At 47.5% G+C, this 27,921-nt stretch overlaps 1 protein-coding gene and 1 long non-coding RNA gene across 2 annotated transcripts; one reads left to right on the forward strand and one right to left on the reverse strand.

Annotated features, from left to right (window-relative positions):
* Positions 1-4,952: 4,952 nt before the first annotated feature.
* Positions 4,953-27,446, forward strand: LOC116859074 (baculoviral IAP repeat-containing protein 2). The gene is made up of 9 exons (XM_032844091.1): positions 4,953-5,066; positions 5,735-7,837; positions 7,930-8,029; positions 10,823-10,901; positions 11,706-11,754; positions 25,818-26,060; positions 26,556-26,810; positions 27,072-27,113; positions 27,216-27,446. The coding sequence occupies exons 2-9, from the start codon at positions 6,940-6,942 to the stop codon at positions 27,407-27,409; spliced, it is 1,860 nt and encodes a 619-aa protein (XP_032699982.1). The 5' UTR covers positions 4,953-5,066; positions 5,735-6,939; the 3' UTR covers positions 27,410-27,446.
* LOC116859077 lies at positions 10,861-12,803 on the reverse strand. Its single transcript, XR_004381081.1, has 2 exons — positions 12,590-12,803; positions 10,861-10,938 (listed from the first exon to the last, which is right to left on the reverse strand). It is a non-coding gene; the product is annotated as an uncharacterized LOC116859077 (long non-coding RNA).
* Positions 27,447-27,921: the final 475 nt, after the last annotated feature.

Raw genomic sequence — 27,921 nt, forward strand, 5'->3', positions numbered from 1 at the left:
CTGGTCCCCGTTTGGTCACAGTCAACGTCCTTCAACTGTCTTCACCTCCTTCTGATGTCGCATGTATCCTAGTAGACCTTGTGGGTATTTACGAGGTAAATTCCAGGCAAAATTATCAGACGGAGTGTTGAAGGGATTCACTCTCTTAGAAGCAACACTAATATCCTGGAAAGGAATCGGCATTACTCCTCCATGTTAAAGCTGTGCCCACACCCGCCCCAGAGGCTGGAGGAGCCCGGGCTCAGTCCCACTTTGCACTGTGCAAACAATAGGTTTCAGCTTGCACAATATGCTGCTTGTCAGACCCTCACACGGCCTGCATGGCTCTCAGCCTCATTTTCTACCCCTTTCCCCTTACAACATCCCACACTTTCTAAGCATAACAAGCTCTTTTGCTTCAAGTCTTTGCCTGGAATGTTCTTTCATTCACTCTTTACCTGGGAAACTCCTACTCATCTCTCAGGTCTACTTCCCTGGATGTCACCTCCTCCGAGAGGTGTCCTCGGACTCCGTCACCTAAATCGTCTCTCGGCCTGTCTTCCCAATGGCCTGTTTGTTCTCGCTCTTTATGACACTGCGCAATGCAGTTTGTATTTATAGATGTCTTTAATGTCATACTCCATTGTCAACATTTCCAGGAGAAGAGGAACCATGTGTTTTTGGTGTTTTGTTTTTTTAAAGATTCTTCTTATTTGAGAGAGGCAGAGAGAGCGAGAGAGAGCACGAGCAGGGAGGAGGGGGAGAAGCTGGCTCCCCACTAAGCCGGAGCCTGATACAGGACTCAGTCTTGGGACCTAAGACCATGACCTAAACAAAGGGGGACGCTTCACCCACAGAATCCCCAGGCACCCAGAGCCATGTGTTTTGTTCACCAGTGTAGGACCCCACCTAGCAGAGAGCCCGACAGAGAACAAGTCCTTTCTGAGCTCGTGACGCTCTCTGAGTGGGGGTGGAAAGAGGGATTTCTTCTCCCTGAATTGCTGCTGTTGGTAATCAGAACTCAGATTCAGAGCCATGGGCCAAATACTGCACTCCTTTGGAGATCGAAAGGAATTTTTAGAGAGGAAAGCTCAACCCAGATAAAGATTGATGTGCAGGTTGGGATGTAGAGCTCTGTTCTGAATGAGGAAGCAAGGCATTTCAACTTGGAAAGAGCCTTCCCAGAACACCCCAACACGGGCGTTAAGAGTCCTGGCAATAGCAGTGGTAACAGACAGACATTTACAGGACTCGCGCATCCTCAGTAGCTACACACGTTACTTACTGGAGACGCACTGCAATTTTAGAAAGGCCGTGTAGCCCAGGGACTGACCCTGCAGGCTCTGGGTTCAAATCACTGCTGAGTGACCCTGTGTGACCCTGGGCTACATACTTAGCATGTCCGTGCTTCTGTGTGTGTCTGCGTGGGATGCAGATGGTATAACAGCATCTCAAGGAACCCTGCTGAGCATTCAGTGAGTTAACGCGTCAGGTGCTTGGAATGCTCACACGAAGTTATCAAGTAGATACTGCTTGTTTTGTTTAAGATTTATTTATTTGAGAAAAAGGGAGAGTGCAAACACCCAAGTACAGGGAAGCGGGAGAGAGAGAGAACGTCCAAGCTGACTCCACGCTGAGCAGAGCTGGATGCGGGGCTGGATCTCCCCACTCCGAGATCAGGACCTGAGCTGAATCCGAGTCAGTCACTCAGCCAAGACCGAGCCCCCCCAAAGACCCCACTGCTCTTGTTTCATAAAGACACACAAACTGAGCTTAAGAGAGTCTAAGTGTGTCTCCTGAGGTCTCCCAGCTGGTGAGTGAAAGGCAGGAGAAGACCTGGGCGACTTTGGGACCCTTTAGTTTAGTGGTCATTCTGCGGGCAGGACATCAGAGCCCCTTCTGCAAGGAGCCCTCAGAAAGGGGTCATCTGGTCGGTTTGTGTTGACGACAGAGCTTAGGTCATGCCTGAAAAGAGCGATCAGTGTAGTTCGCTGGGTCAAAGTCCAATCCACAGTAGCTTGAGCAAATAGCACGATAGCATGTCGTACGTAACGTGATATGGTGGGAAGTACCACCATGCCCTGTTGCACCGTTCTCCAGATAAAGAGAGTGTTAGGGAGGAAACCACACCAGGGCATAATATGTAACGAAACCACAGTTTCAGCCCCCCAGGAGCTATCTTTACCAGCCAGTCAGGACCACTGAGTCAGCATCGTGGGTCCTCTCTATCCCCTCCCCCACAGGAAGATGAGGCCGTCTTCATAGACCCCCAGCTTCCCCCACGTGAACACTCCTTTTCTTTTGCCAATAACTTTCTTCCCCATCCTCCTTCCTACAAAACCTTCTGTTTTGTACAGCTCCTAGAGCTCCCCTCCATGTGCTAGAAGGGATGCTGCCCATTTCAGGAACCCTTTAATGAAGCCAGTTACATCTTGATTTACTTGGTGAATTTTGTTTCTTAACAGTTGACACCCATGTGCAAAAGAAACATACATGGAAAAGCATTGTTAAATGTATTTGTAAGAACTTTTTCAGTGATGTATCAGTCAGTGGATATTAAAAGTGCCGAACTATAGAGGCACCTGGGTGACTCAGTCAGTTAAGCAACTGACTCTTGATTTTGGCTCAGTTCTGGATCTCAGCATCCTGGGATGGAGCCCCAGGTTGGGCTCTGCACTCAGTGTGGAGTCTGCTGGACATTCTCTCTCCTTCTCCCTCTGTCCCCTCCTCCCACACTCTTTCTCTGAAATAAATAAATCTTTAAGAAGTGTCAAACTATACTGTGGTTATCCTTTAAACATTTTGAGAGGTCTTCATACTTGAAAATATTGGGAATTCTGGTGGAAAGTAGATTTGTGTGGTCTGAAAAGGTAGTCCCTAGCCAAGCTACTGAGCACTTAAAATGTCCCCTCCTCTGAATTGAGATATATGCTAACTATGAGATATGTCAAAGACCTAGTACAGAAGAATGTCAAATATCTCAATAATTTATATTGATCGCATGTTGAATATTTCGGATAGGTTGGCTTGTATCAATACTAAAAATAATTTCACTTGTTTCTTTTTACCCAATATGGTTTCTAGAAATTTTAGAATTACTTCGGTAGAGGACATTAAACTTCTGTTGGATAGCCCTGGTCTAGATAAATATAATTTGGAGACCAGGGTATTGTCAAACTAAGGATAAACTCTGAAAACTGAGGTTCCCCGCCCCCAAGAGAGGTTTCTCTATATAAGGGAAATCCCCATTTGTGAGGGTGTCTTCCTGGCCGTACCAGGAAGAGAGGGATGACCAGATCTCTAGAAGTTCTGATCAGTGGAGAAGGCAAGGACTTAAATCAGCCTAACAGTTTTGCCCTTGTTTACTGTGCTTTTCTGGTAACTTCCCATAACCCACTCCCCACCCCCAACATCTTTTGTCTTTAGCTGAAGGTGGAGTTTAAGGGGATGCTTGGGCCCTGTCGCGCAGCTCCTCGGTATTCTGGCCTCTCCCACGGTGTGTATGCGCGGGGCACACAGGTCGCTAACCTTGTGTTTCTGCGGTGGCCTTTCTGCTAGCGGGCGGACGCGGCCGGAACCTGGCAGGGTCGAGAAAATCCCTTTCCGCACCTGCAGTGGATTACTTGTCAGGAAATAGGTTTACCGCCCCCCATTCCTAACAATAGCTGTTTACTTTCAGGGCTTTCATCCACAGAACTTCTCTACTTTAATAGGTCACGGTCTACTTTTATTGTCCTTCGGAGCGACTATGTTAGTCCTCCTGACTGACCATCGAATCCTTTCCTCACGGATGCGCGGCACCCGGGCCAGCTCACACACACGTGCAGGTCTGTCTGCCGCGCTCCCGCGGCTTCAGTCGCCCGTCCGGGTGCCACACGGTCCCGTTCCAGCCGCTGCGGCTGCATCACGGAAGCTGGATCCGGTGGACGAGCCCCTTCCAGCCGGTCCGTCTCCCTCTGCTCGCCCCGGACCCCGCGCTTCCCCAGAACCGCGGGAAGTGCCGCAACGCGACCTCCGCAGCCGCGCACACCCCGCCGGGGCCCGGCCTGCAGACGCGAGCCGGAGCGGAGCGAGCGGACACCGGATCCGCACGGCCGTGCGCGACTGAAGGCCGCAGAGTTCGGGACACCCGGATTATTCCGTGCGGGGGGGATTTCACGGCTCCGCGCCCGAAGCGCGGCATATTCGCGGCACGGAGGTGGTTCGTCTTCGGAGCTTCCTGGTCACGACCAAGCTGAACACGCCGGACGGCCCCGACCCCCCACGAACCGTTTTCTCCGTGTACCCCACCCCCCATGGAAGGTTCTGGAACTTCCCGAGCAGCGGCGCCGAGCGCCCGGCGGCCTCCCGGTCTAGCCCCGGAGCCGCGCCCCGCGCAGCCGCGAGCGCCGCGGGCCCTCGGGATCGACCGGCAGGGGCCGGAAGCCGGCACGGAGTTCCCCGGCCGCCCCGCCGAGCGCCCGGCGGTCTGGAAATTTCTGAGGCGTCGACCCCGGACTTCCCCTGCCCCGAGGACGGCGCTCGTCGCTGCCGCTCCCCGCGGGGCCGCCGCCCCCGTCCCTGCCGCCGGACGGACTCCGACCGAGCGAAGGCAGAGCGGGCGTGACTCTCCAGACGCGACACAGGCCAGCCTGTAACCAACTTTAATCAGCGCCGCCGGCCGGCCGCAGCCCTTCCCGCGCGCAGGCGCCCAGGGCGCAGGCGCACACGCCGGCACCGCCCGGGAGAGAGTCGGCGAGGCGGGGCGGAGCGCGGCGCTCCCCGGGCTTCCCGACGGTCTGACCCCGCGGCCCGGCGCATGCCACGGCGCCTCAGGAGGATGTGTGGCGCGGAGACAGAAAGACAGCTGCTGCGCCGGCAACGGGACGGCCCTCCCTCGCCCGCTCTGTGACGCAGAGTCTCGGCGCCCTGGCGCGGCGCTGACGTCAGCGTGCGTCCGCGCGCGTGAGCGCGTGCCCCGCCTGGGCTGGGGCTCGGGACGCCGGAGCCGCGCCGGCCGGCCGCATCTCCCGGGGACGACGCGGTTCGGGCTCGGGGGAGGCCGCCGGCTGTCGCGCTGTGTCCGCGTGTGCTGCACCGGCCCCGCGGTGAGTGTGGGCCCCTTGCGGGCGCGGGTCAGCAGCGCCGGCGGGCGGGGAGGGGCGGGGGGAGGCCGCGGCCCTTCGGCCGGACGCGGGGATAGGGGCGCGGCGGGCTCCCCCGGTCGCGGACGCTTCTCTTCGGGGTTAAAGGGCCGAGCTGTGCGGGGGCCGGCTCTCGCCGCGTCCCCGTAGGGCGTGCAGCCGGTTCCCGGGCGCGGGAGGGGTCGGGGGAGCCCTGCCCCGCCGGTCGATCCCGGAGTCCACCGCCCGGGCCTCACCGCCCGGGCCCGTGGCCGAGGCGGGCGTGCGCGCTGGCTCCTCGCGGCGCCCGGGGCTTCGCGTTGGTGAGCAGGTGACGCCTGTCGCTCCTGGTCACTTGTCCGCTGCCGGGCCCACCTGCGATGCGCACGCGGCGCTCCTGTCCGCTGACCGCGGGCCGAGTCGCCAGGGGAGGGGGCGGGAGCGAGGGCGCTGCCGGGGAGGACGTGTCGGGCCGCCCGCGGAGGTGGTCGGCTTTAAAACGTGCGGTGACTGCCGCTGGGGCTGCGGTGCATCGGCTTGTGGAAGGTCGTCTCTGAACGTAAGTCGCCGTGGACCGCACGGGGTACGCCGGGGCTCGTTCTCGTTACCGGGAAAGCGCGGCTTTCTGAAGTGGCCTTCTTTTCTCTTTTCAGATTCGCAGCCTGGAAGAGCCCGTCTTTCCCCTCATTTCTTTCCCCGGCAGTGATAAACCCCATTATGGAGACGTAGAAACTTTATAAAGGGATATAGCGGGAATGCTGTGCAGTGTAATTTTGTCTATGAAGTGTAGTTTGAGAGGGGCAGGTGTCTGAGGAAGGGAGGCCAGTAGGGTAGCTATTGGTGTATTGTGCGTAAACGATTCTGTTCCTAATAGTTACTCATATGTGATGACACGAGGAAGGATGCGCTGTGTCACGTTACGTTGATTTCCCTTTACAAAATGAATGACTTAGATACATGATGTTTAAAAACAGGCTATTTAATCTTTAAAGGCATGTTAAAGTTCCTGTTGTGGAAATTTTATGGTTAAATGGTTTATGAAGAGCTTACCTTCAGGCAAGCAAGTCTAGCTGGTGTGCGGAGCGAGGAAGACCATGATGCTGCGAGAAGTGGGAGCAGATACAGTATTTCACAAAGGTGGAAGAGTTAGCACTTAGCTGCAGCAGAATCTGTTGGACGTGCACACTAAAACAGGTGTAGGTTCAGCTTGTGGGTGTTGATGTCCCCAGAAGCTATCCTTGTAGCTAGTACAACCCGCTTAATACCGTGGTGATAGCCTGTGTGAGACTAGCTTTCAGATAGATAATCTGACCCTAAGAAGACTTTAATTCTTGTTTGCTAGAGTAAAACAAGATTAAAAAAGATATACCATATTAAAGGGCTTCAAAGAAACCTGCATATAGTTTTTCCCTCTTGTAGCATAATCAGTAATTCGCTTGATGAATAGGCTTTCTAACGTCCAACTAAAAGCATATTGAAAGCATAATTTAAGTACCCTATAATTTTTTAGAATTTTGGGAATATCGGCCTCAAAATATCAAGAAGTTTTAGCATATATCCGTAAATGTGCCAGTTTCTTTCAGGCTTTATATTAGGATTACACCAAGTAATGAGCAGTTAGCCATAGAGTTACCAAGAGTTAATCTGAAACAGAACTAGATGTTATCGTGGTAATTTAGGATAGATACTCATCCCACCTGAGTGTAAACTCAGGCATAAATCCCATGAAGAAGGTGTAGTGAATTTTACATAAGTAGGAGCCTTTCGTTTGATTCTTCTTTGTGCTAAAGGAACTAATTTCATGTGAAGAGAGGAGAAATTTCATGTGAAGGTTTTTGGCCATTAAGTAAAATCGCTCATGCACAAAACTACTTCCCAAAGACTTCTCCCAGGTTCTTCATGTCAGAGAATTAAGAGTACCATGGAAGATAGCACGATCTTACCAAATGAGACAATTGGCAACAAACAGAAAATAAAATACGACTTTTCATGTGAACTCTATAGAATGTCTACATACTCAACGTTCCCCAGTGGCGTTCCCGTCTCAGAGAGGAGTCTGGCCCGGGCTGGTTTTTACTACACTGGTGTGAATGACAAGGTCAAATGCTTCTGTTGTGGCTTGATGCTGGACAACTGGAAACCTGGAGACAATCCTGTTGAAAAGCACAAACAGCTCTATCCTAGCTGCAGTTTTATTCACAGTCTGGTCACTCTCACTAGCCGGGATTCCACCTTAAAGGCGACTTCTCCAATGAGAAACCGTTCTCCACATTCATTATCTCCCACTTCGGAACATGGGGGCTCCTTCAGTGGTTCTCATGCCAACCTTGCACCGAGCCCTGCTAATCCTAGAGCAGTGGAAGACTTCTCCCCATTGAGGACTAACCCCTACAGTTATGCAATGAGTACTGAAGAGGCCAGATTTCTTACTTACCATATGTGGCCGTTAACCTTTCTGTCACCATCAGACCTGGCAAGAGCTGGTTTTTACTATATAGGACCTGGAGACAAAGTCGCCTGCTTTGCCTGTGGTGGGACCCTGAGTAACTGGGAACCAAAGGATGATGCGATGTCAGAACACCGCAGACATTTCCCCAACTGCCCGTTTTTGGAAAACTCTCTGGAGACGCTGCAGTTTAGCATTTCAAATCTGAGCATGCAGACACACGCAGCTCGACTGAGAACGTTCGTGTACTGGCCGCCCAGCGTACCTGTTCGGCCCGAGCAGCTGGCAAGTGCTGGTTTCTATTACGTGGGTAAGAACCTCTCACGTGCATGTATGTTTTATCAGGTTCACTTTGTTGTTCGTATTAGGATGTGTGTGTAAGTTCAGTCTTGTTTTCTTTAGGTCGCAATGATGATGTCAAATGCTTTTGTTGTGATGGCGGCTTAAGGTGTTGGGAGTCTGGAGACGACCCGTGGGTGGAGCACGCCAAGTGGTTTCCAAGGTAACTGTGTTGCAAGGTATTACTGCCCCAAACTGTGCTTACAAGAGGCAGGTGTGCTTGCAGAATTTAGGTTACATTTCAGTATAACAAAGCTGCTTTTATGTGTTGGGAAATTGGTCTTTTAGAGCACTAAATCTAAGGCCTCTGGCTTAGCGGGGGGGCATGTGACTCTCGGTCCCCGACCGTTGAACTGCACACTGGGTGTAGAGATTACTTAATAACTTAAAACACACCCGAATTTTCACGTTAATTGTTTTGATAAAAATGTTTTAGAATGTTCTCTTTCCTTTTGTAAGCCATGTATTCAGGATGTAATATAACTTGCTATGATTTTTTTAAAAAAGACTTACTTATTTGAGAGAGGGAGAGGATGCTAGCAGTGGGATGGGCAGGGAGGGGAGAAGACAAGCAGACTGGGTGCTCGGCTTGATCTTGGGCTGGATCCCAGGACCCTGAGACCATGACCTGATCATGAGTCATGCCTAATCACCTGAGCCACCCAGGTGCCCCTAATTTTAGTTTATTCTTGTGGATTCATTTATAATTATGGCCATATTTTTTTTTTTAAGATTTTATTTATTTATTTGTCAGAGAGAGAGAGAGAGCACAGGCAGACAGAATGGCAGGCAGAGGCAGAGGGAGAAGCAGGCTCCCTGATGAGCAAGGAGCCCGATGTGGGACTCGATCCCAGGACGCTGGGATCATGACCTGAGCCGAAGGCAGCTGCTTAACCCACTGAGCCACCCAGGCGCCCCTAAAATTTTATCTTTAATATTCATAATATAACAAGGTAAAATTTGACCTTCTAATTCTTAAAAGTGACATATTGTTTAGATTACTTAGGAAAATATATTTTGTCAGAATTTTAAATGACTTTATTATGCTTGGCTCTATGGGATTGGGTGCATAAAATTTGAAATTTAATAACAGTATTAGAAAGACAAAAATAGATTTTCAGTTCCGGGGTTGGAATTACTGCATTTTGTCCTTTGTAAAACAAAAGAAAACAAAATCTTGGTTTATTTCCATCATTTGTGTTTTGTTGAAATGGTTAAATAAGGGAAAAAGGCTTAGGGTGCTTTGTGTGAACACTTTGGAAAGCGGCAAATTTCAATTGTGGATAATCTTTAATCTCAGTAAATGGAAAACCAGAATGGATAATTGTTATCAGTGTATTTACTTGTCCTGTGATTGAGGGCCAACTGGAGGATGTTTCAGATGCTGGAGATGAAACAGCGATGAAGACAATGATCTCTGTCCTTACTGAACTTCTTAGAGGAGGGGCGATATATGAGCCAGGGCTCATTGTACTTGCTTTAATAATAATGAATGTAAATTAACCGGTCCCAGAGCAAAAATAATTAAAAACTGTATGACGACTGAGAACATCGTGAGAATGAGCTGTTTTATCTCCGTGACAGACTGAAGTCATGAGCATGCTTCCGTGGTCCCTGCTGATTCCGGGCTGTCCGTGCTTGAAGAGCATTTGGGTTGTTTCCAGCTTGCAGCGATAAGCACAGAGCCACTGTAAACATTAATAAACATTTGTGACCGATGTTTTGGCTTGGAAGACCAGCCGGGCGTGGGATGGATGGGTTGTGTGGCAAGTTTTCACTTCCGACGAAGTGCTGTGTTGTTTCCTTAAGCGGCTGTGCCGTTGTAGGTTTCTGCCCGCAGCCCGTGAGCTCTCCCGGTGTCCCACATCCTTAGCTGTAAGTGGGATCATCATTTTAGTGTGGCCATCCCAGAAGGGGTGCCCTGACACTTCTCTGTGCTTTTCAGTAGCATTTCCTTAATGAGTAATGACAGTGAGCGGCTTATTTGCCTTCTACGTACCTTCTTTGGTAAAGTGTCCAAATCTTTTGCCCATTTTAAAGTTTTTTTGATTACTAAGTTTTGAGAGTTCTTAGAACATTCTGGGTACACGTTCTTTAACAGGTGTGTTTTGCTACCTTTGAGTTTGTGGCTTGTCTTTTCATTGTTTTAACAGTGGCTTTTGAGGATGTCATTTTATCGGTTTTATTCTGTATGGATTATGCTTCTGGTCTCTTAGCTGAGTGATCTAAGGAAGAAAAGATTTTTCTGCTGTCTTCTAGAAGTTGCACTGTGTGATGTTGATCTTCAGCTCTGATTCATTCTTAGTTTCTGCACGCAGCTGGGCGTAGGTGGAGGCTCGTTTTTGCGGGTAGGTGCTGAGCTGTGGTTAGCAGCACTTTAATGAGCTACCGAAGGGATAAAATGGAAGTAGCCGTTCAGTGAGCTTCTTGGAAGGCTTTCGAGCAGCTCTGGGTGAACAGGTGTTTGGGAAACACCGTCATTATGCATAGAGATGAAAATATTTCTCTATGTTTTGGAAGGAGGGTTTGTGCTTCACTGGTATTGGAAGAGGGATCCCTGAGAAAGATAAGCAGTTACGTTGTGAAAGATCCCATTTTAGGAATACTAATTACAGCTTTTGAAACTATGTGAAACCCCGAGAGTAAATTGTCCGAACAGCATTTTTCAAGTCTTAGCTTGTGCGCCTTTGAGGTCTAAACCCTTTTCTTGTTACTTGTTAATGTGATTAAGTAGAAAATGGCAGAATGCATCAATACGTAGTAAGAGTTAGTGTTTTATGAGGATTTTTAAGGATTTTTTCCTGCTCAATACAGATGTGTACTAGGTTGTGATGTAAAATGTTAATACTGTGGGGCACAGAGTTTGAAACCCACTTTTCTAGAAAATCAGGTTTTTTGTTTTTTTTTTTTTTAAGGTATAAAACGCTTCACAAGTAATTGTCATCTTCTGTTATAGGTGTGAGTTCTTGATACGCATGAAAGGGCAGGACTTTGTTGATGAGATTCAAGCTCGATACCCTCACCTTCTTGAGCAGGTGAGTAAGTTCTTACACTTGTCAACGCTGAATTCTCCTAAATGATAATGACAAAGAATATTATTAAGAGTAATATTCACATGTGTATTTTCTTAACATTGTGTTTTCTTATTAAGTATGGTTAATTGCTTTATATCCAATTAATGAGACCTTTAATTTTTACTTTTGTAACTACCTTGCTTATTCAGGGCTTTTTAAAAAAACTTTTAGGGGGCACCGGGTGGCTTATTGAGCCATCCAGTTTTGGTTTCGGCTCAAGTCATAATCTCAGGGTTCTGGGATTGAGCCCCGTGCTGGGCTCCCTGCTCATGGGGAGTGTATTTGAGATTCTCTCTCCCCCCTGCCCCTCCCCCTGCTCACTTGCGCTTTCTAAATGAATAAAAAAAAAAAAGATTTCTTGCTTTCAGGGTTCTGAGAAATCAGTTTTCCAGTGTACAAATGTGTGGTGGGATTAGAGGAGGATCGGTAGTGTCTCCTCCATCTTTTCTAGAAAAATAAACAAAAACAACTTGCTAGGACTTTGGAGCCTCTGGGAGTGATCCAGCTGAAATATCTTTCAAATGGAGTGAGGAACCATTAATTCTTCCCCCTTCCCTGAAACTAGAGAAGTACTTGAACTCTGTTTGGAAGTAGGTAAAGTTTAAGGGGATTTTTTGATGATGAAGGTAAGACAGAGCAAAGTAAGTATATAAATTGCCTAGTTTTCAGAAGAGTGTATGTGTTACTGGAGGTAAACTTATCCTATTGCTCTGTTTAAGGTTGAGATTTTTTATTTTACCTATTAATTTTTCTCCTGTTTCATAGCTTTTGTCAACATCAGATACTCCTGGAGATGAAAATCCTGATCCACCAAGTACGTATGAAAGTATTCCACATGTAGAATGGGAATTTTTATAAGAATGTTAAGCATAAAAGTATGTAAACAGAGGGTTTGATTTCTGAGGACATAGGAAAAAGTGCTGGGAAGTTAACTAATATCATGTATCTCCGAAGACGCTTATACAGAGTTTTAGCAAGTCTGCTACACTTTATTCTTCAGTGCTGACCTTCCAGCTGGGGAACAGGACATACGCAGAAGAGAAGTGACCATCACAGATAGCTCAGAGAGTACTAGATGAGAAGTGTGAACAGGAAGCCGTCCAAAGAGGACAAGTTTTCTGTAAGCCAGTATGTTTGGAAAGGGCTAGTTGATGGATGATTTAAGAATTGGGCTAGATGTTAGCTGTTCATTAGGTGTGTGCTATTTTAGTGCAAGGATAGGAAAAAGATCTGGTTAGAACTTAGTTCTGGCCACATCTGGCATATAGTTAATGTATGTAATTGATGTGTGTTGGGTGTCCAGATGAGATGACAGTGCCCCATTTCTTGGCATACACCATGACTCAGATGACTCAGGAGTGGTATTGGGATTTGGAATTGGTTTTGACATGATAACTACCTCCTGTGTGATGACAGCAGGGCTCACCGCTCTTGATCTAAATGTATAACCAGGTTTTCCATGGACCACCCTGTGCAGCTCCCTAATACAGGGACTGTCACATTTTTTCTTTTTGAAAGTTTCTGTGCTCTCTTCCGTAACTCACAGCTCATAATCTTGCATCACTGAGGAAATAGACACAATCAAAAGAGAGCTGCTCCCATTTCCTCTCAGCAAAGCCGCCAGTCTGAGATGTGTCCATACCACTCACCTTTCTGTTCGTTTCATGAAGGAACTAAGGCCAGCTTTTCTCCTTGTCCTTTGTCCTCTGGATCTCAAGCCTCCTGCCAGCATCAGAATATTGCTTCGGCAGTGCTTGGCCCCTTCTGTTTCCATAGCATCAGGTTTTCAGTCTCCAGGGTATTTATTTCAGCGTATGAACCTGATGCACTGTAGCCAGTCCCCAAAAGACCCTTCCTTGAGTCCATGTCCTCTTCTAGCTGTTGTCTCACTTCTTTGCTTCCCTTTACAATAAAATGCATAGAAAGATTTATCTGTGCTTACTTTCTTATTTCTTTTCTATTTCTTGAACTTAACTCTACTAAAAAGTGCTCCTGTCAGGGTCACCAAGAACCCGTCACCTTTGTAAAGCCACTGCTTGACCTGGTGCCCACATTCAGACAGTTGAGTCTTAATCTCGTCCTCCCCCAGCTTTATTGGGATAGAATTTCCGTATGACGCTGTGTAACTTTAAGAAGTGATGTGATTGATACACATATGTTGCTAAATGATTATCATGTTAAGATTAACACATCAGCCGCCTCACATAATTTTACTTTTTTTATGTAGTAAGAGTATTTAAGATTTACTGTTTGTAACTTGCACGTGTGTGAACCAGTACTGTAGTCTGTACCCAGCACACTGGATATTAGATTCTCAGAACTTACTCCTCTGATAACGTCTGTCCATGTTATTGCAAATGGCAGGGTTTCCCCCTTTTTTATGGGTAAATAATATTCTGCACATATCACCACGTTTTCTTTATTCAGGTCTGCTGATGAACACTAGGGATCGTTCTCATGGCTGGCTGTGGGGAATCATGCTGCAGTGAAATGGGAACGCAGAAAAGCTTTCAGAAAGTGGTTTTGTTTCCTTCTGATAAATACGCAGAAGTGAGATTGCTGGATCATAGGGAGGTTGTTTCTTTTCCTTTAAAAAAATTTTTAGATTTATTTTAGCATGCGTTTGCAAGCAGGAGGAGGGGGTACAGAGGAAGAGGGAGAGGCGGAGACTCTCGCGCTGACTCCTGCCCAGTGCAGAGCCCGACACTGGGCTTGATCTCACGACCCCGAGATTATGCCCCGAGGTGAAACCAAGAATCAGATACTGAACTGACTGAGCAACCCAGGTGCCCTGGGAAGTTCTAGTGTCAGTGCTTTGAGGAATCTCCGTACTGTTTTCCACAGTGGCTGAATGACTTTACATGTCTCCCGGTGGTGGGAGGGGCTTCCCCTCCTGCTTCCTCATCAGCACTTGTTTCTTGGGCTGTTGATTCCAGCCGTTCTGACAGGTGTCAGGCCTAGTTTCTCACTGTGGTTTTGGTTTGTGTTTTTGGTTGATGAGTGACAGGACGTTGAACATCTTCATGTGTTTTGGCCATTTGTGTGTCTTCTTTGGGAAAATGTTGCTCATGTTTTCTCTCCATTGTTTAGCTGGGTTATTGGTTTTTTGGAGAGTTGAGTTTTAGAAGTTTTTTGTAAATTTTTGTTCCCCTTTATCAGGTAAGTCATTTGCAGATATCTTCTCCCATTGTGAAGGTTGCCTTTTAGTTTTGTAGATTGGTTCCTTTGCCGTGCGGAAGTTTTATATCTTGCTGAAGTCCCAGTAGTTCATTTTTGCTTTTGTCACTGGAAGCAAGGGTGCGTCCAGTGACATTTCGAGTAAGAAGTTGCTGTGGCTGATGTCAGAGGTTGCTGCGTGTGTTCTCCTCTAGGACCTTGATGGATTCCTTTCATCCATTTTGAGTATTTTCATGTGTGGTGTCAGAATGGTCCAGTTTCATTCTTCTGCATGTGGCTATCAGTGTTCCCAGCACCATTTATTGAAGAGTCTGTCTTTTTTCCATTGGACATTCTTTCCTGGTTTGTTGAAGGTTAGCTGACCATAGAGTTGAGGGTCCATTTCCAGGCTCTCTATTCTGTTCCATTGATCTGTGTGTCTGTTTTTGTGCCAGTACCATGCTGTCTTGATGATTGTGATACAGCTTGAAGTCCAGAATTGGGATGCCACCAGATTTGGTTTTCTTTTTCAACATTCCTTTGGCTATTTGGGGTCTTTTCTGGTTCTTCTTCTTTTTTTATTTTTAAGATTTTATTTATTTATTTGACAGAGAGAGCACAAGTAGGCAGAGAGAGGGGGAAACAGACTCCCCGCCAAGCAGAGAACCCTATGTGGGGCTCGATCTCAGGACCCCGAGATCATGACCTGAGCCAAACACAGAGGCTTAACCCACTGAGGCACCTAGGCGCCCCTCTTTTCTGGTTCTATACAAATTTTATTAGGGTTGGGTGTTCTAGCTCTGTAAAAAATGCTGGTGGTATTTTGATAGGGGCAGCATTGAAAGTGTAGATTGCTTTGGGTAGCATAGACATTTTCACAGTATTTTTCCAGTCCCTGAGAATGGAATGTTTTTTCATCTCTTTGTGTCTTCCTCGGTGTCTTCCGTGAGTGTTTTGTTGTTGTCTAGAGTACAGATCCTTTACCTCTTTGGTTAGGTTAATTCCTCGATATCTTACAGTTTTTGGTACAATTATAAATGGGATCAGCTCCTTGATTTTTCTTTCTGCTCCATTATTGGTGTATGAAAATGTAACAGATTTCTTTATGTTGATTTTTTTTTTTTTTTTTTAACATCTGTTCTAGCAGGTTTTTGGTGGAGCCTTTCAGGTTTTCTGTATAGAGTAGCATGTCACCTGCAAATAGTGAAAGTTTGACTTTTTTAATGCTGATTTGGATGCCCTTTATTTCCTTTTGTTGTCCAGCTGCTGAGGCTAAGATTTCCAGTGTTAAATAGTAATGGTGAGAGTAGACACCCCTGTCTTGTTCCTGACCTTAGAGGAAAAGCTCTGAGGGTACTAGCTGTGGGTTTTTCATACGGGGCCTTTATGATGTTGAAGTATGTTCCCGCTAAACCTTTGCTGAGGGTTTTTATCACGAGTGATGCGCTTTGTCAGATGCTTTTTCTGCATCTGTTAGGGTGATACAGGTGTTACTCTCCGTCTTCAGGATCTTGCTGATTGGTTTGCGAATGGTGAACTACTCTTGCAGCCCAGGAGTGAGGGCTGCTTGATTGTGGTGAGTGAGTCGTTGAAAGTCCTGTTGGATTCAGTTTGCTAATATTCTGTTGAGGATTTTTACATCCACATTCATCAGGGCTCTTGACCTGGAGTTTTCTTTTTTGGTGGGGTCTTTGTCTGGTTTTGCTATCAGGGTAATGCTGGCCTCATAGAATGAATTTGAAAGTTTTCCTTCCTTTTCTTTTTTTTTTGGACTGGTTGAGAAGAATAGATATTAACTCTTTAAAATGTTCGGGAGAATTCCCTTGGGAAGCCATCCGGCCCTGGACTTGTGTGTGTTGAGGGGGTTTTTGATTGCTGATTCAATTTCTTTGCTGTTACGGGTCTGGTCAAGTTTCCTATTCTTCCAGTTTTAGTTTTGGTAATTTATGTGTTTCTGGGAGTTTATCCATTTCTTCTAGGCTGTCCAGTGTGTTGGCGTGTAGTTTTTTAATAATGCTCTCTTATGCCTCTATTTCTGTGGAGGTGTGATTTCTCTCATCGTGATTTATTTGGATCTTTTCTCTCTTTTGGTAAGTGCGGCTAGGGGTTTATCGAATTCTGCTCTCAGTTTCATTGATCTGTTCTAGCTGTTGTTTTTTGTTTTTGTTTTTACTTTTTCTATCATTTATTTCTGCTCTAATCTTAATATTTTCCTCCTGTTGGCTTTAGATTTCCTTTTTTCTCTCCAGCTCCTTTAGGTGTAAGATTAGGTTTTGTATCTGGGACTTCCTTGTTTCCTGCCGTGTTGCTGCATACGTCCCTCTCAGGGCCGCCTTTGCTTCAGCCCAAAGGCTTTGGACCATCGTGTTCATTTTCATGTTTCCATGGAGTCTTTTATTTCTTTGATTTCCTGGTCAACCCATTCATTCCTTAGCCGCATGCTGTTTAATCTCCATGTATTTGTGGTTTTCCAAAATTTTTTCTTGTGGTCGACTTCAAGTTTCATAGTGTTGTGGTCTGATAATATGCAGGTATGATCTTGGTCTTTCTGTACTTGTTGAGGCCGGATTTGTGACCCAGGATGTGATCTGTTCTGGGGGATGTCCCGTGTGCACTCGAGAAGAATGTATATTCCGCGGTTTTAGGATGGCACGTTCTGAATATGTCTGTGATGTCCACCTGGTCCAGTGTGTCGTTCCCTTATTTTCTGCTTTTGATGATCTGCCCCTTGATGTGAGTGGGGTGTTAAAGCTCCTACTCTCACTGTGTCATTATCATTGAGTTTCTTTGTTAGTTCTGAATTGTTTTATGTATTAGGCTGCTCCCAAGTTGGGGGCATAGATATTTACAATTGTTAGATCTTGGTGGACAGATGCACTAATGAAGATGCAGTGACCTTCTTCGTCTCTTGTTACAGTCTTTGGTTTACAGTCTAGTTTGTCTTATAGGAGTCTGGCTACTCTGGTTCTCTTTTGACATCCGATAGCATAATAAATGGTTTTCCACCCTCCTGACTTTCAATCTGCAGGTGTCTTTAGGTCTAAAATGTGTCTTTCGTAGGCAGCATATCGATGGGTCTTGTTTTTTTTTTTTTAAACCCATCCTGACACCATATGTCTTTGATTGGAGCATTTAGTCTGTTTATATTCAGAGTAATTATTTATAGATTCGACTGTAGTGCTTTTTATTATTTGGTTTCTGTTTGTTTCTGGAGATTTTCTCTGTTCCTTTCCTGTATATCATTTTGATCTGTTCTGCTCACAGAGGCCCTTTTAGTAGTATTTTTTGCAGGGCTGACTTAATGACCGTGACCTCCTTCGGCTTTGGGGAACGCTTCATCTCTCCTTCCATCCTGAAAGGCGGCCTTGCTGGGGGGCGTATTCTTGGCCGCATGTTCTTCCCATTCAGCACGTTGACTACATCATGCCTTTCCCTTCTGGCCTGCCGAGTGTCTGTGGCAGTCTCAGCTGGCCTTATGGGTCTTCCCTGGTAAATTAAGGACTTCTTTTGTCCTGTTGCTTTTAAGACTCACACTATGGTTTGCAAATTTTCCTACAGTGTATCTTGGTGTTGGCTGGCTTTTATTGATTTCGAGGGAAATTCTCTGTACCTCCTGGATCTGGACGTCCCTTTCCTTCCCCAGATTAGGGAAGTTTTCTCCTGTTATTTCCTCACATAAATCTTCTGCCCCCTTTTCTCTTCTGGGACTCCTGTCATACCAGTGTTAGGGTGTTTGATGGAGTCACTGAGTTCTCCCAAGTGTATTCTTGTGTTCCATAATTTATCTATTTTTAAGATTTTCTTTATCTATTTGAGAGAGACAGTGTGAGCTGGTGGCAGGAGCAGAGGGAGAGGGAGAAGCAGACCCTCACTGAGCTGGGAGCCTGGTGCGGGACTAGATCCCAGGATCCTGGAATCAGGACCCGACCTGAAGGCAGACGCTTAACGGACTGAGCCACCAAGTGCCCCACCATAATTCTTTCTCTTTTGTTCAGCTTCATTACCTTCCATTACTTTGTCTTCTGGATCAGATTCATTCCTCTGCTGCTTCTAGGCTGCTGTTTCCATGATCAGTTACCGCAGTCCTCATCTCTCACTGATTCTGTTTTATTCTCTTATCTCTGTAGTAAGGGCTTCCCTGGAGTCTTCCGTTCATTTCTCAAGCCCAGTGAGTGTGCTTGTGATCGTTGCTTTAAATTTTCCGTCACATGTTACTTACATCTGTTTTGCTTGGATCTCTGGCTGTGGCCTTATCGTGTTCTCCTACTTGGGATAAATTCCTCCATCTTGGTATTTTGTCCAAGATGATTCCTCCTCCTCTCTGTTAGAAAAGCCTGTTACGTCTCCTGCTCCTGAAAACAACGGCCTTCTGAAGAAGAGGCCCTGCACTGCCCAGGGCCTGGCCCTTCGGGGAGTGTCTCAGGTGTGCGCTGCACGCGCTCTGCAGCTGCGGTTCGGCTGCCCTGGCCTTCGGGCCGGCGGTCTGCACGGGCTCTCCTTGCCCGCCGTGGGCAGCGTTTGGTCCCTGGCCCGAATGTGGTGAGTTCTCATGAGGTGTGCTCGGGTCTGTTTGTGAAATGAGACCTGTCGGCACCTCCACCAGAACTGAGGCTTCGCAGAACTCCCTGGTTGGGAGACGCGGGGTGGGCAGGGGTTTCTGTTTGTCTTCTGGAGGAGGGGCCCGCCGCTCTGCGACTGAGGCAGGCTTGACGGGGAAGGGCTTTCCTGGCGGTGTGTGGGGTAGGGCGTGGGACCCGGTATAAGCGGGGTACGCAGCCGGTGTGGGCGCTGTGCTGTGTACTGCAGGTGGGTCTGTGTTTATGCTGAGGGGCGGGGAGGGAAATGGGGCCAGCGGGTACCTTTGTACCCAGAGAGGCGTCTCTGTAATGCTGCCTCTCTAAGAAGAGCAAGTAGTCTCCCCCGCTGTGTGCTCCAGGCTGTTTCAGGTCACTGTGTCCGCAGGGTCTCCAGGTTGTTTGCCTGCCTCCTCTCCAGTGGTGGGGCAGCACCTCCAGCCTCTAGCCCCGCCTGCCCCTGCTGCCCCTGCCGACCTTGAAAACTCCAGGCTTTAATCCTGGCTGGTTGCAGGAACTCAGGAAATGCAGCCCCTGTCATTTTCCCAGGCTGTGCCTTTGGGAAACACTCTCCTTGTGCGTCCCCTGTGTGCTCCTCCCTCCCCTTTCTCTGCAACCAGGGCTCCCTCCCCTCCACAGCCCTGTGTCCATTTCTTCTCCCAGACCACGTTTCCGCACTTGTACCTTCTTCGGAGTGGCCTCTCGTCTCCCTGTAATTGTGGAGTTTGTTCCGTCGGTCTTCAGGGTGATTTCTGGGGTATTTAGGATGACTTGATAGTTACCTGGCTGAGTTCGAGGGCCAAAGTGAGCCTGAGGCTCCCCCACCCCCGCCTGTGCGGCTGTGTTCATCAAGGATATTGGCCTGAAATGTCCTGAATCTGTCTTAGTTTCAGGGTGATCTGGCCTCCTGAAATGATTCTGAGATTGTTTCCTTCTCTGAAGTATTTTGAAAGAGTTTAAGAGGGGTTGGTGTTCATTCTTTTTAAAATCTTCGGTAGAATTCATCCGTGAAATCATCAGATTCCATATTTTTCTTTGTTGTGAGATTTTTGGTGACTGATTTAGTTATCATAGTTGTTCCTGCTCTGTTCAAATACTTTATTTTTACCTGATTTAGTCTTGGTTAAGTTGTGGGTTTCTACAGCTTCTTAGCGTGCAGTCGCGCACAGTAGTCTCCTAGAACCTTCTGGACATTTGGTGCGTCATCTGTAATGGCTCTAATTTTGTATGATTCCTCTCTTCTCCAGGTTGGTCCAGCTAGAGGTTTGTCAGTTTTGTTTACCTTTTCAAAAAATCCTAGTGTTCCATTGTTTTTTCTTTTGTTTTTGGTTTTTGGTTTTTTTTTTTGCTTTTGTTTTTACAGTTTCTGTGACACTTAAGTCTGTTCTAATCTTTAATATTTTCTTGCTTCTGTTCACCAGAGGCTTAGTTTGTTTGTACTTTTCATTTTTAATTTTTAAACTAGTAAGTTTTCTTAAAATTCTAGGGTAGTTAATATGCTGTGTTACGTTAATTTCAGCTGTATGATATAATGATTCCGTATGTTACTCAGTTCTCATCAAGATGAGTGCATTTTAATCCCCTTCACCTGTTTACTCCATCTCTCCCCACCTTACTTTTCTGCTTTATGGATATAAAAAGTTAAGCCTTTTTTTTTTTTTTTCAAGATTTGCTTATTTTCATGCATGTGAGAGCTCATGTGGCAGGGCAGGGGCAGAGAGAATCTCAAGCATTCTCCCCTCTGCACAGGGGAGGCTGATTGGGGCTCGGTCCCACAACCCTGAGACTATGACCTGAGCCAAATCCGGGTGTTGGATGCTTATCCAGCTGCCACCCAGGCGCCCCAGAGAGCTTTCATTGTGCCTAATTTTGGTATTTCTTGCTAAAAACTTCCCTCTCAGAACTGCTTTTGCTGCATCTGCTCAGTTTGGGTATGTCGTGTCTTTGTCCGTCTCAAGTACTTGCTGATGGCTTGTTGATACCCTGTTGGGTCCGTTGGTGGCTCAGGAGTGTGTTTAATCTCCTGTATTTGTGACTTCGTTAGTTTGTGAGTTTCCTTTCTGTTACGGATTTTTAGTTTTATGCCATTGCAGGTGGAAAAGATACTTGATGTGATTTCCGTATCTTCAGGTTGTTAAAGCTTTTAGGAGAGGCTGAGATCTGTCTGAGAGGACTATTGGGCGAGAGCTTGAGAAGCGTGTGTGTTGGGTGCTGCGGGGTGAGGTCCGCTCGGCGGAGTGCTGTGCAGGTCTGTGGTTTCCTTACGAACACTGCGCCCGGGCGTTCTGGCCAGCACTGGAAGTGGGCTGTTGAAGCCTCCTGCTTGTAGGTATTAGTCTTTTCTGCACTGTAGTTTTGTGAATATTTGCTTTAAACATTTTTTTTTTTTTAAGATCTTATTTGTGTGTGAGAGACAGAGAGAATCTCAAGCAGATGGCCCTGAGCACAGAGCCTGATGTGGGCTCGATCTCACAACCCCGAGACCGTGACGGGAGCGGAAATCAAGAGTCGGCTTAACCGACGGATCCGCCCAGCTGCCCCTGGCTTAAAGGCTCCGGTGGTGCTCGCACATGCGCCTGTGCATCTGTGACGTCCTCTTGACGTCCCTCTGTTGCAGCCGCCTCTGTCTCCTCCCAGCGATTTTTGGCCACAAGTCTGACTTGTTGGTAGCCACTCTTCATCTCTTGGTTGCCGTTTGCGTGGAATTTTCCATCCCTTTTCTTTTCATCCTGCCGGATGGAGTCTCCTTTGGAGGCTTATTGTTGGGTCTCGTTTCTTTAAATGTATTTAGCCGTTCTGTGTCTTTTGACTAGAGAATGTAGTCCATTGACGTTTTAAAGTAATTACTGGTCCTCTGGAGACTTACTACGATTTTTTCCCCATTTCTTTGTTCATTTCTTCCCCTCACGCTGTAATCCTTGACTGACTGCTGTACTAGTGTGCTTTAGTTCCTTCGCTTTACATCCTGTGTCCCCTCCAGGTTTTGTGTTTGTGTTCACCTGCATGTTCATGTAAAGCGTCTCAAGAGGGCTGGTAACAGCTCACTTGTCTTCACCGCACAGTTTGCACTGTTGATCTCCCACTTCTAATACGGGTCCGTCTAACAAGTTATTTCAGTTGTAGTTACCGAAGTTATTGTTTCACTTCCATGACAGAGGTACAGTAACAGGACAGGGTATTCTGAATTGACTCCGTATTTACCTTTACCAAGAAGCTGTGCGCACTGGAGCGCGTTTCCATGTTGCTATGTAGTGTCCCATTTCAGCTTGCAGAGAACCTGCTAGCATTGGTTTTAGGGCAGGTTTAATGTTGAAGAACATCTTCAACTTTGGTTTTCTGGAACGTCTGTCTTTTTTTTTTGTTTTGTTTTCATTTCTGAAGGATGGTTTTGTCATTGTTCTTGGTGTGGTTTTGTTTCCGAGTCTGTCTCAGCTGGGCTGTACCGTCTCTGCGGACCAGGGTGTGGAGAGGCTGAGGGTGTCCCTTGTATGTGAGCAGATATTTTTTTCTTGCTGTTTTCAAAGTTCTCTCTTCAGCTCTGTCTTTTCATATTTTCACTATTACACATTTGAGAATAATGTTTGGGTTGATCATGCTTGTGGTTCTTTGCTTTTACTGTTGCTGGAGAATACAGTAACGGAACTGGAAAATCTCTCCCATGATTTGGGAACTTTTCAGCTGTTTCGTCGTTAAATAAACTTCTGCTGCATTTTTCTCCTCTGGGACTCCTGCGACGCAGATGCTCATTTGTTTGCTGTTAACAGGCTTGTAACTTCCATAGACTTTCTTCACTCTTTGATTCTTTTTTCTTTTTTGTTCCTATAACTGTATGATTTCAAATAATGTCCCTTTAGGTTCTCTGATTTTTTCTTCGGCGTGGTCAAGTCACTTGTTGAAGCTCCTGACTCAGTTTTCCAGTTCTGTTCCAGGATTTCTCTTTGGTTCTTTTTTGTGGTTTCTGTGTATTAAACTTTTGAAATGTAGTTCATTTTTTCTTAGTTGCCTACTTTCGTTTTCTTGAATTGCGTTGAGGATAAGATGATAATATTTAGTTTGTTAGGCAGATTGTAGGTCTCTATTTCTTGGTTTCCTCTGCTGTCGTCCTGTGGCCTGTTTTGCGTGATTTGAGGAGCCTTTCGTTGGTGTCTGAGCACTGGAGGAAAGAAACATCTCTTCTAGTCTTTACAGACTGGTTTTGGCAGTTCAGAGACTTTTTCCTGTCCGTTCCCTTGGCGTGTACCTGCTCGGGACCAGTTGTGAGGCTGTTGCTCTTTCTGTGGTGGGATCTCTGGTTGGTGCGCTTATTGCCAGTGGTGCAGGCTGGCGCGGATTCTGTCTGGTCCCTGATGGAGGACAGCACAGCGTTCTGCAGGATGTTGGGATATGGGTCTGCTGCGCGGTCCATAGTTGGGTCCGCAGGTGCAGGGCTGTTACCAGATACGCAGACAGGTGTGGCCCCTCTAGGTCTGTGGAAGGGCTCCTCTCTGGAGCAGAACGGGGCCCTGGACCCTGGCTGCGAGTGGCTGGAACTGAGCCCGGGGCTGTTTCTGGTTCTGCTGCCAAGATTGAGGTCTGCAGACCTGGCTTTGGAGGCACAGGTGGGCCTGTCTCTGGCCGTGTCTCTTGGTGGGGAGGAGAGCTTCCTGATGGTGTTCGGAGAGGCTGCAGCTTCGCAGGATCTCTAGAGGTGCAGACGGGGTGTCCCTCTCTGGGTCCCAGCGCTGGTTGTGCTGCTGCGGACTGAGGCTGAGGCCTTTCAGGAGCTGCAGGTGTGCACTGGGTAGTGTCTCCTGCTGCGTCCCTGTGCCAGCAGGACTGTGCGCAGATTGATGCTGGGCAAGGTTGGTCTGATTCTGCATTCTGACGGAATTTAGTGGGTTTACCTCCAGTGGCTCCCGGACCACAGTGGGATGCGGTTCACAGGCAGTTTCAGCGTCGAGAGCTAGAACTGGGGTCTGTACGTCTGTATGCCAAAGCACGGGTAGGCCTGGTCCTCCTCATTCTTCTGTGTAGGGTGCTGGCGACAGGATGAGTCTTATGGGCCTGTAGCCAAATCCTGAGGGTGCGGAGCCGTTCTTGGGTCTGTAGCCAGGCCCAGTGTCGGCGAGCCGGCTGTCGGGGCGCGGGCCTGACTTGTTACGGCAGTTCTCCTTGGCACCGGGCTCCGCTGGGGTCTCGCAGTCTTCTGCCTGGATCGCAAAGCTTTCAGAGAGGTGCAGTTGCTCACTGGTGGATTCCAGATTGCTGTCGAGTCGCAGTACACGTGGGGGACGTCTTACTTGGTCACAGTACATGTGGGGACGTCTTACTCGGTAGTATCGCTGACGTGACTCTCCCGCATCCTCCTCCAGACACCTTCTTCGCCTGGCTTCCTGGACACCACCTTCGCGGTTTTCCTCTGTTTCTCTGGTTGGTCATGAACAGTCTCCTTTGGTGGCTCTTTTTCGAGCCACAAATGACGGAGAACTTCTCAACACTTGGCCCAGATTTACTTCTTCATTTCCTGAGCTCTAGGCTGGCATGTCCAGCTACATGTTTAAAACTCTGCTTGATTATAATGGGTGTTTCCGAGTTAATACGATCAGGGTAGACCTTTTCTCTCGTCTTTGATCCCTCAGACTTGTTCTTGTCTTCTCCATCTCAGTTAATGGTAGCCACCTGCTGAGGTCAGAAAGTTGACTCAAGTCAGGCATCCTCCCCGCTCCTCTCTTTACTTGGTGTGTTTCATCCGTCGGATGTCCTCGCATCCCTGCCTTCCTGACAGCCCCGAATCTTCGTGTGTCTCCCCATGTCACAGGGCACTGTGAGTCCAGTCCACGCTGCCATCCCCGTCTTCCTGATGACCTGGCTGGTCTCCTCATTGAATCTCATGAATGTTTATTACAAAGCTGCCAGAATCATCTTCTGAAAACACAAATCGGCTTTTACTGTTCTTTACTTCAAATGCCTGCCGAATATTCTAGCACATGTAGAGTGCAAGGTAAACTGGCAAGGCTGTACACGGTCTGGGGATTGCCCTCCTCACTGCTACTCACCAGTCTTGGTCTTTTTAATTTTCTTTTTAAGATTTTTAAAAAAATATTTGACAGAGGGAGCACGAGCAGGGGGAGGAGCAGGCAGAGAGAGGGAGAAGCAGGCTCTCCACTAAGTGGGGAGCCTGACGAGGGGCTCATTCCCAGGACCCTGGGATCATGAGCTGAGCCGAATGCAGACACTGAACAACTGAGCCGCCCGGCACCCCTCTTTCTAGTTCTTGAACGTCAGGAACTTGTCTCAGGGCTCTTATGCCTGCTGCTGTCTTGCCCAGAAGATTTCTTTCAGAAGTTCCCCTGACCCTTAGCATTATTCACACACTTGTCCTTGTGGTCGAGGTGCTGCCGCTGGCCTTTGAGCTGCGGGCGCGCTGTGCTGTGTTTACTAGAACACTCTTCCAGCAGAGGGCGGTCATGCGTCGTGAAGGATGACGTCTCTTGTGATTCTCCCCCAAGTGCCCTATGGGTCAGCACCGACCCTGCTCCCAGAAGGTATTTCCCTGATCGCCGTGTCCGCGGTCCTCATCCCTGCAGTTTGTTGTGGCCGCGTGACACAGCTTTCTGTCCTTCCGAGTGTGTGTGTGAGCGCAGTCCCATCTTGCTACTGTGGTGTGGGATGTATTTTGCGTGAACTCTCCCACTTCGCTCTCCTTCCCATCTGGGTCACTCCGGATCGTCCGCCGCCTCTCTGGGTCCCGTTTCCCTTCAAGTCCAAACTGCGGCCAGCCTAGCAAAGTCGTTGCTGGTGCCCTGCTTTCTGGGGCAGACCCGCCGTCCTGCAGCTCATTCGTTCCCAGAACAGCCGTACATCAGACTTGTTTTGGGAATTGAAAAAGACAAGGGTTCCTATGCCTTGTCCTTAGAGAGTCTCTCACTAAGTGGGTTCCAAGATGTCATGTCGGAAGTGATATTTAAAAGAGGATACCCCCCTGTTCCACTCTCACCGATCCTCTCGTGTTCACGCCTGTGTTGGAATTCCAGGAAATTGGTGCATAAAGCTCGTGGGCCTTACCAGGACATGAACACACGAGAGTAAAGATTGAGCCATCGTCATGATTTTTCTGTGTATATTCCCATTTGTGGAATTTAGCATTGGTGCATGTCTTTTCAAATAGTTGTCCATTTTGGACCTGGAGAAAGTTGTTCAGAAGACGCAGTCATGATGAACACACCCGTGGTGACGGCCGCCTTGGAGATGGGCTTCAGCAGGAGCCTGGTGAGGCAGACCGTGCAGAGTAAGATCCTGAGCACTGGGGAGAATTACAGAACCGTGAACGAGATTGTGGTAGCGCTGCTTAATGCGGAAGATGAGTCCCGAGAAGAAGAGAAGAACCAGCCAACTGAAGAAATGGCGTCAGGTACTTGGGAATGTTAGTTGCCCGCCCTGTTCTGCAAGGCTCAGAGGAGTGGCTTTGCTTAATTGACAGATCGTGGGTGTCAGATAAGGGAGTTTGACAGAAGTGCTTGTAGAACTGACATGATGGGATGCAAGTGGAAGTCTGTGTCATTCATTCTGTCGGGAGAGGTACAGGGATTGTTAAGTGTTAGTGTCCTTTACGGTTCTGCTTTCTGGGGAACAGCAGGGTTTGAGGACTTTTAGAAATGACAGAAACAGAGATCCTTTGAGTTACATGTACTATAAGATATGCCTTAGCTAAATCTTCCAGAAGTTTCCTGAATGATAGGCATAAGGTTAAGTGTGAACCAGTGATTTTATGCTGCCTTTTCAGGCTCCTCTTTATTTAGTGCCTAAATTGTTTGTAGACTTGGTTGTTAGTGAGTGACTATGTGTGTATAGTTGGAACCCTTTAAAATCTAATGGATTTGTTTTCTTCTTTCTTTTTTAAATGAAGATGATTTGTCATTAATTCGGAGGAACAGAATGGCTCTCTTTCAGCAGTTGACTTGTGTGCTTCCTATCCTGGATAATCTTTTAAAGGCCAATGTAATTAATAAACAGGAACATGATATCATTAAACAAAAAACACAGATCCCTTTGCAAGCAAGAGAACTGATTGATACCGTTTTAGTTAAAGGAAATGCTGCGGCCAACATCTTCAAAAGTTGCTTAAAAGAAATCGACTCCACGTTATACAAGAACTTATTTGGTGAGTTTTGGTAAGATTATTTCAGAAATCTGTGGGATTATGTTTGTGTTTCTCTTTGACAAACACGGTAAATCGAATGAGCCGACGCCAGTGTGTACGTTTAACTAGTTCTAGAACAGCGGCGTGCTCTCCTTGCCCGAGCCGTGTGACTGGGTGACTCGCGGTCTGCAGTGGCCTCCGTGGTGTTCCAGGAGATGAGGAGTGGGGGACGCACTCTGGTCTTTGGGGGAATAATGCCTTTTGGTGTGTTTCTTTCCTCAGTGGACAAGAACATGAAGTATATTCCAACAGAAGACGTTTCAGGTAAAACAAAATGAAGACTCAAGACCAAAAGGAAATAGTACTTTTTTTTAATCGGGAGGTGAAGTAGAAACCCGGGGTGACAGGGTGTGCTGTTCCTACTAGGTCTGTCGCTGGAGGAGCAGCTGCGGCGGCTGCAGGAGGAGAGGACGTGCAAAGTGTGCATGGACAAGGAGGTGTCCGTCGTGTTCATTCCCTGTGGCCACCTGGTCGTGTGCCAGGAGTGCGCCCCGTCTCTGAGAAAGTGCCCCATCTGCAGGGGCATAATCAAGGGCACCGTGCGTACCTTCCTCTCGTAGGAGTCTTCCGGAGATGGCCGAGCACGGGGAGCCGTCTGAGGGGTAGGGGAATTACTGGTTCTTAGATTGGGACGTTTGTGTTGTGTTCTGCTTCGCTGCTCGTGCTCCTTTCAGGACGTTAATATCCTAAGTCCCGTTTAACCTCCGTTTAGATGGGGGCTTTGCGCGTGACGGGCTGCGTTAATGTGCGTGTGCGCGCAGGGAGAGGTCATGGGGGGGCCTTGGTGCCCTGAGGGGTCACGTGACAAGGGCATGTTTGGTGTTCTTTCTGGAAGCTCTGAGTGCGCCCCGAGAGAGTGCTGTTGACAGGAACTGGACCGGGGAATGCTGGGGTTCACCACAGTTACTCTGCCAAATGCTTTTTGGTCTTTTTCCACTTGTGTTTTAAAATAAGGACTTTTTTCTTACTGGTAAATAAGCTTTTCCCTAATTGGTGAGAAACCTCGTAATAAAATTCTTTAAGAAAACTGCATCGTCTTTTTCCTCCTGACTGAGAACGTATTTTCTTCTCC

This window comes from Lontra canadensis, unplaced genomic scaffold (genome assembly GCF_010015895.1).
Source record: "Lontra canadensis isolate GAN:19392208 unplaced genomic scaffold, GSC_riverotter_1.0 scaffold147, whole genome shotgun sequence".
Taxonomy (NCBI): domain Eukaryota; kingdom Metazoa; phylum Chordata; class Mammalia; order Carnivora; family Mustelidae; genus Lontra; species Lontra canadensis.

Excerpts from the sequence above, each read along its gene's own strand:
- LOC116859074 (XM_032844091.1), top strand. The coding sequence starts at position 6,940 with ATGCACAAAACTACTTCCCAAAGACTTCTCCCAGGTTCTTCATGTCAG. Across the intron at positions 11,755-25,817 it reads TGAAAATCCTGATCCACCAA|TTGTCCATTTTGGACCTGGA; the intron begins GTACGTATGAAA and ends CTTTTCAAATAG. Across the intron at positions 27,114-27,215 it reads TCCAACAGAAGACGTTTCAG|GTCTGTCGCTGGAGGAGCAG; the intron begins GTAAAACAAAAT and ends TGTTCCTACTAG.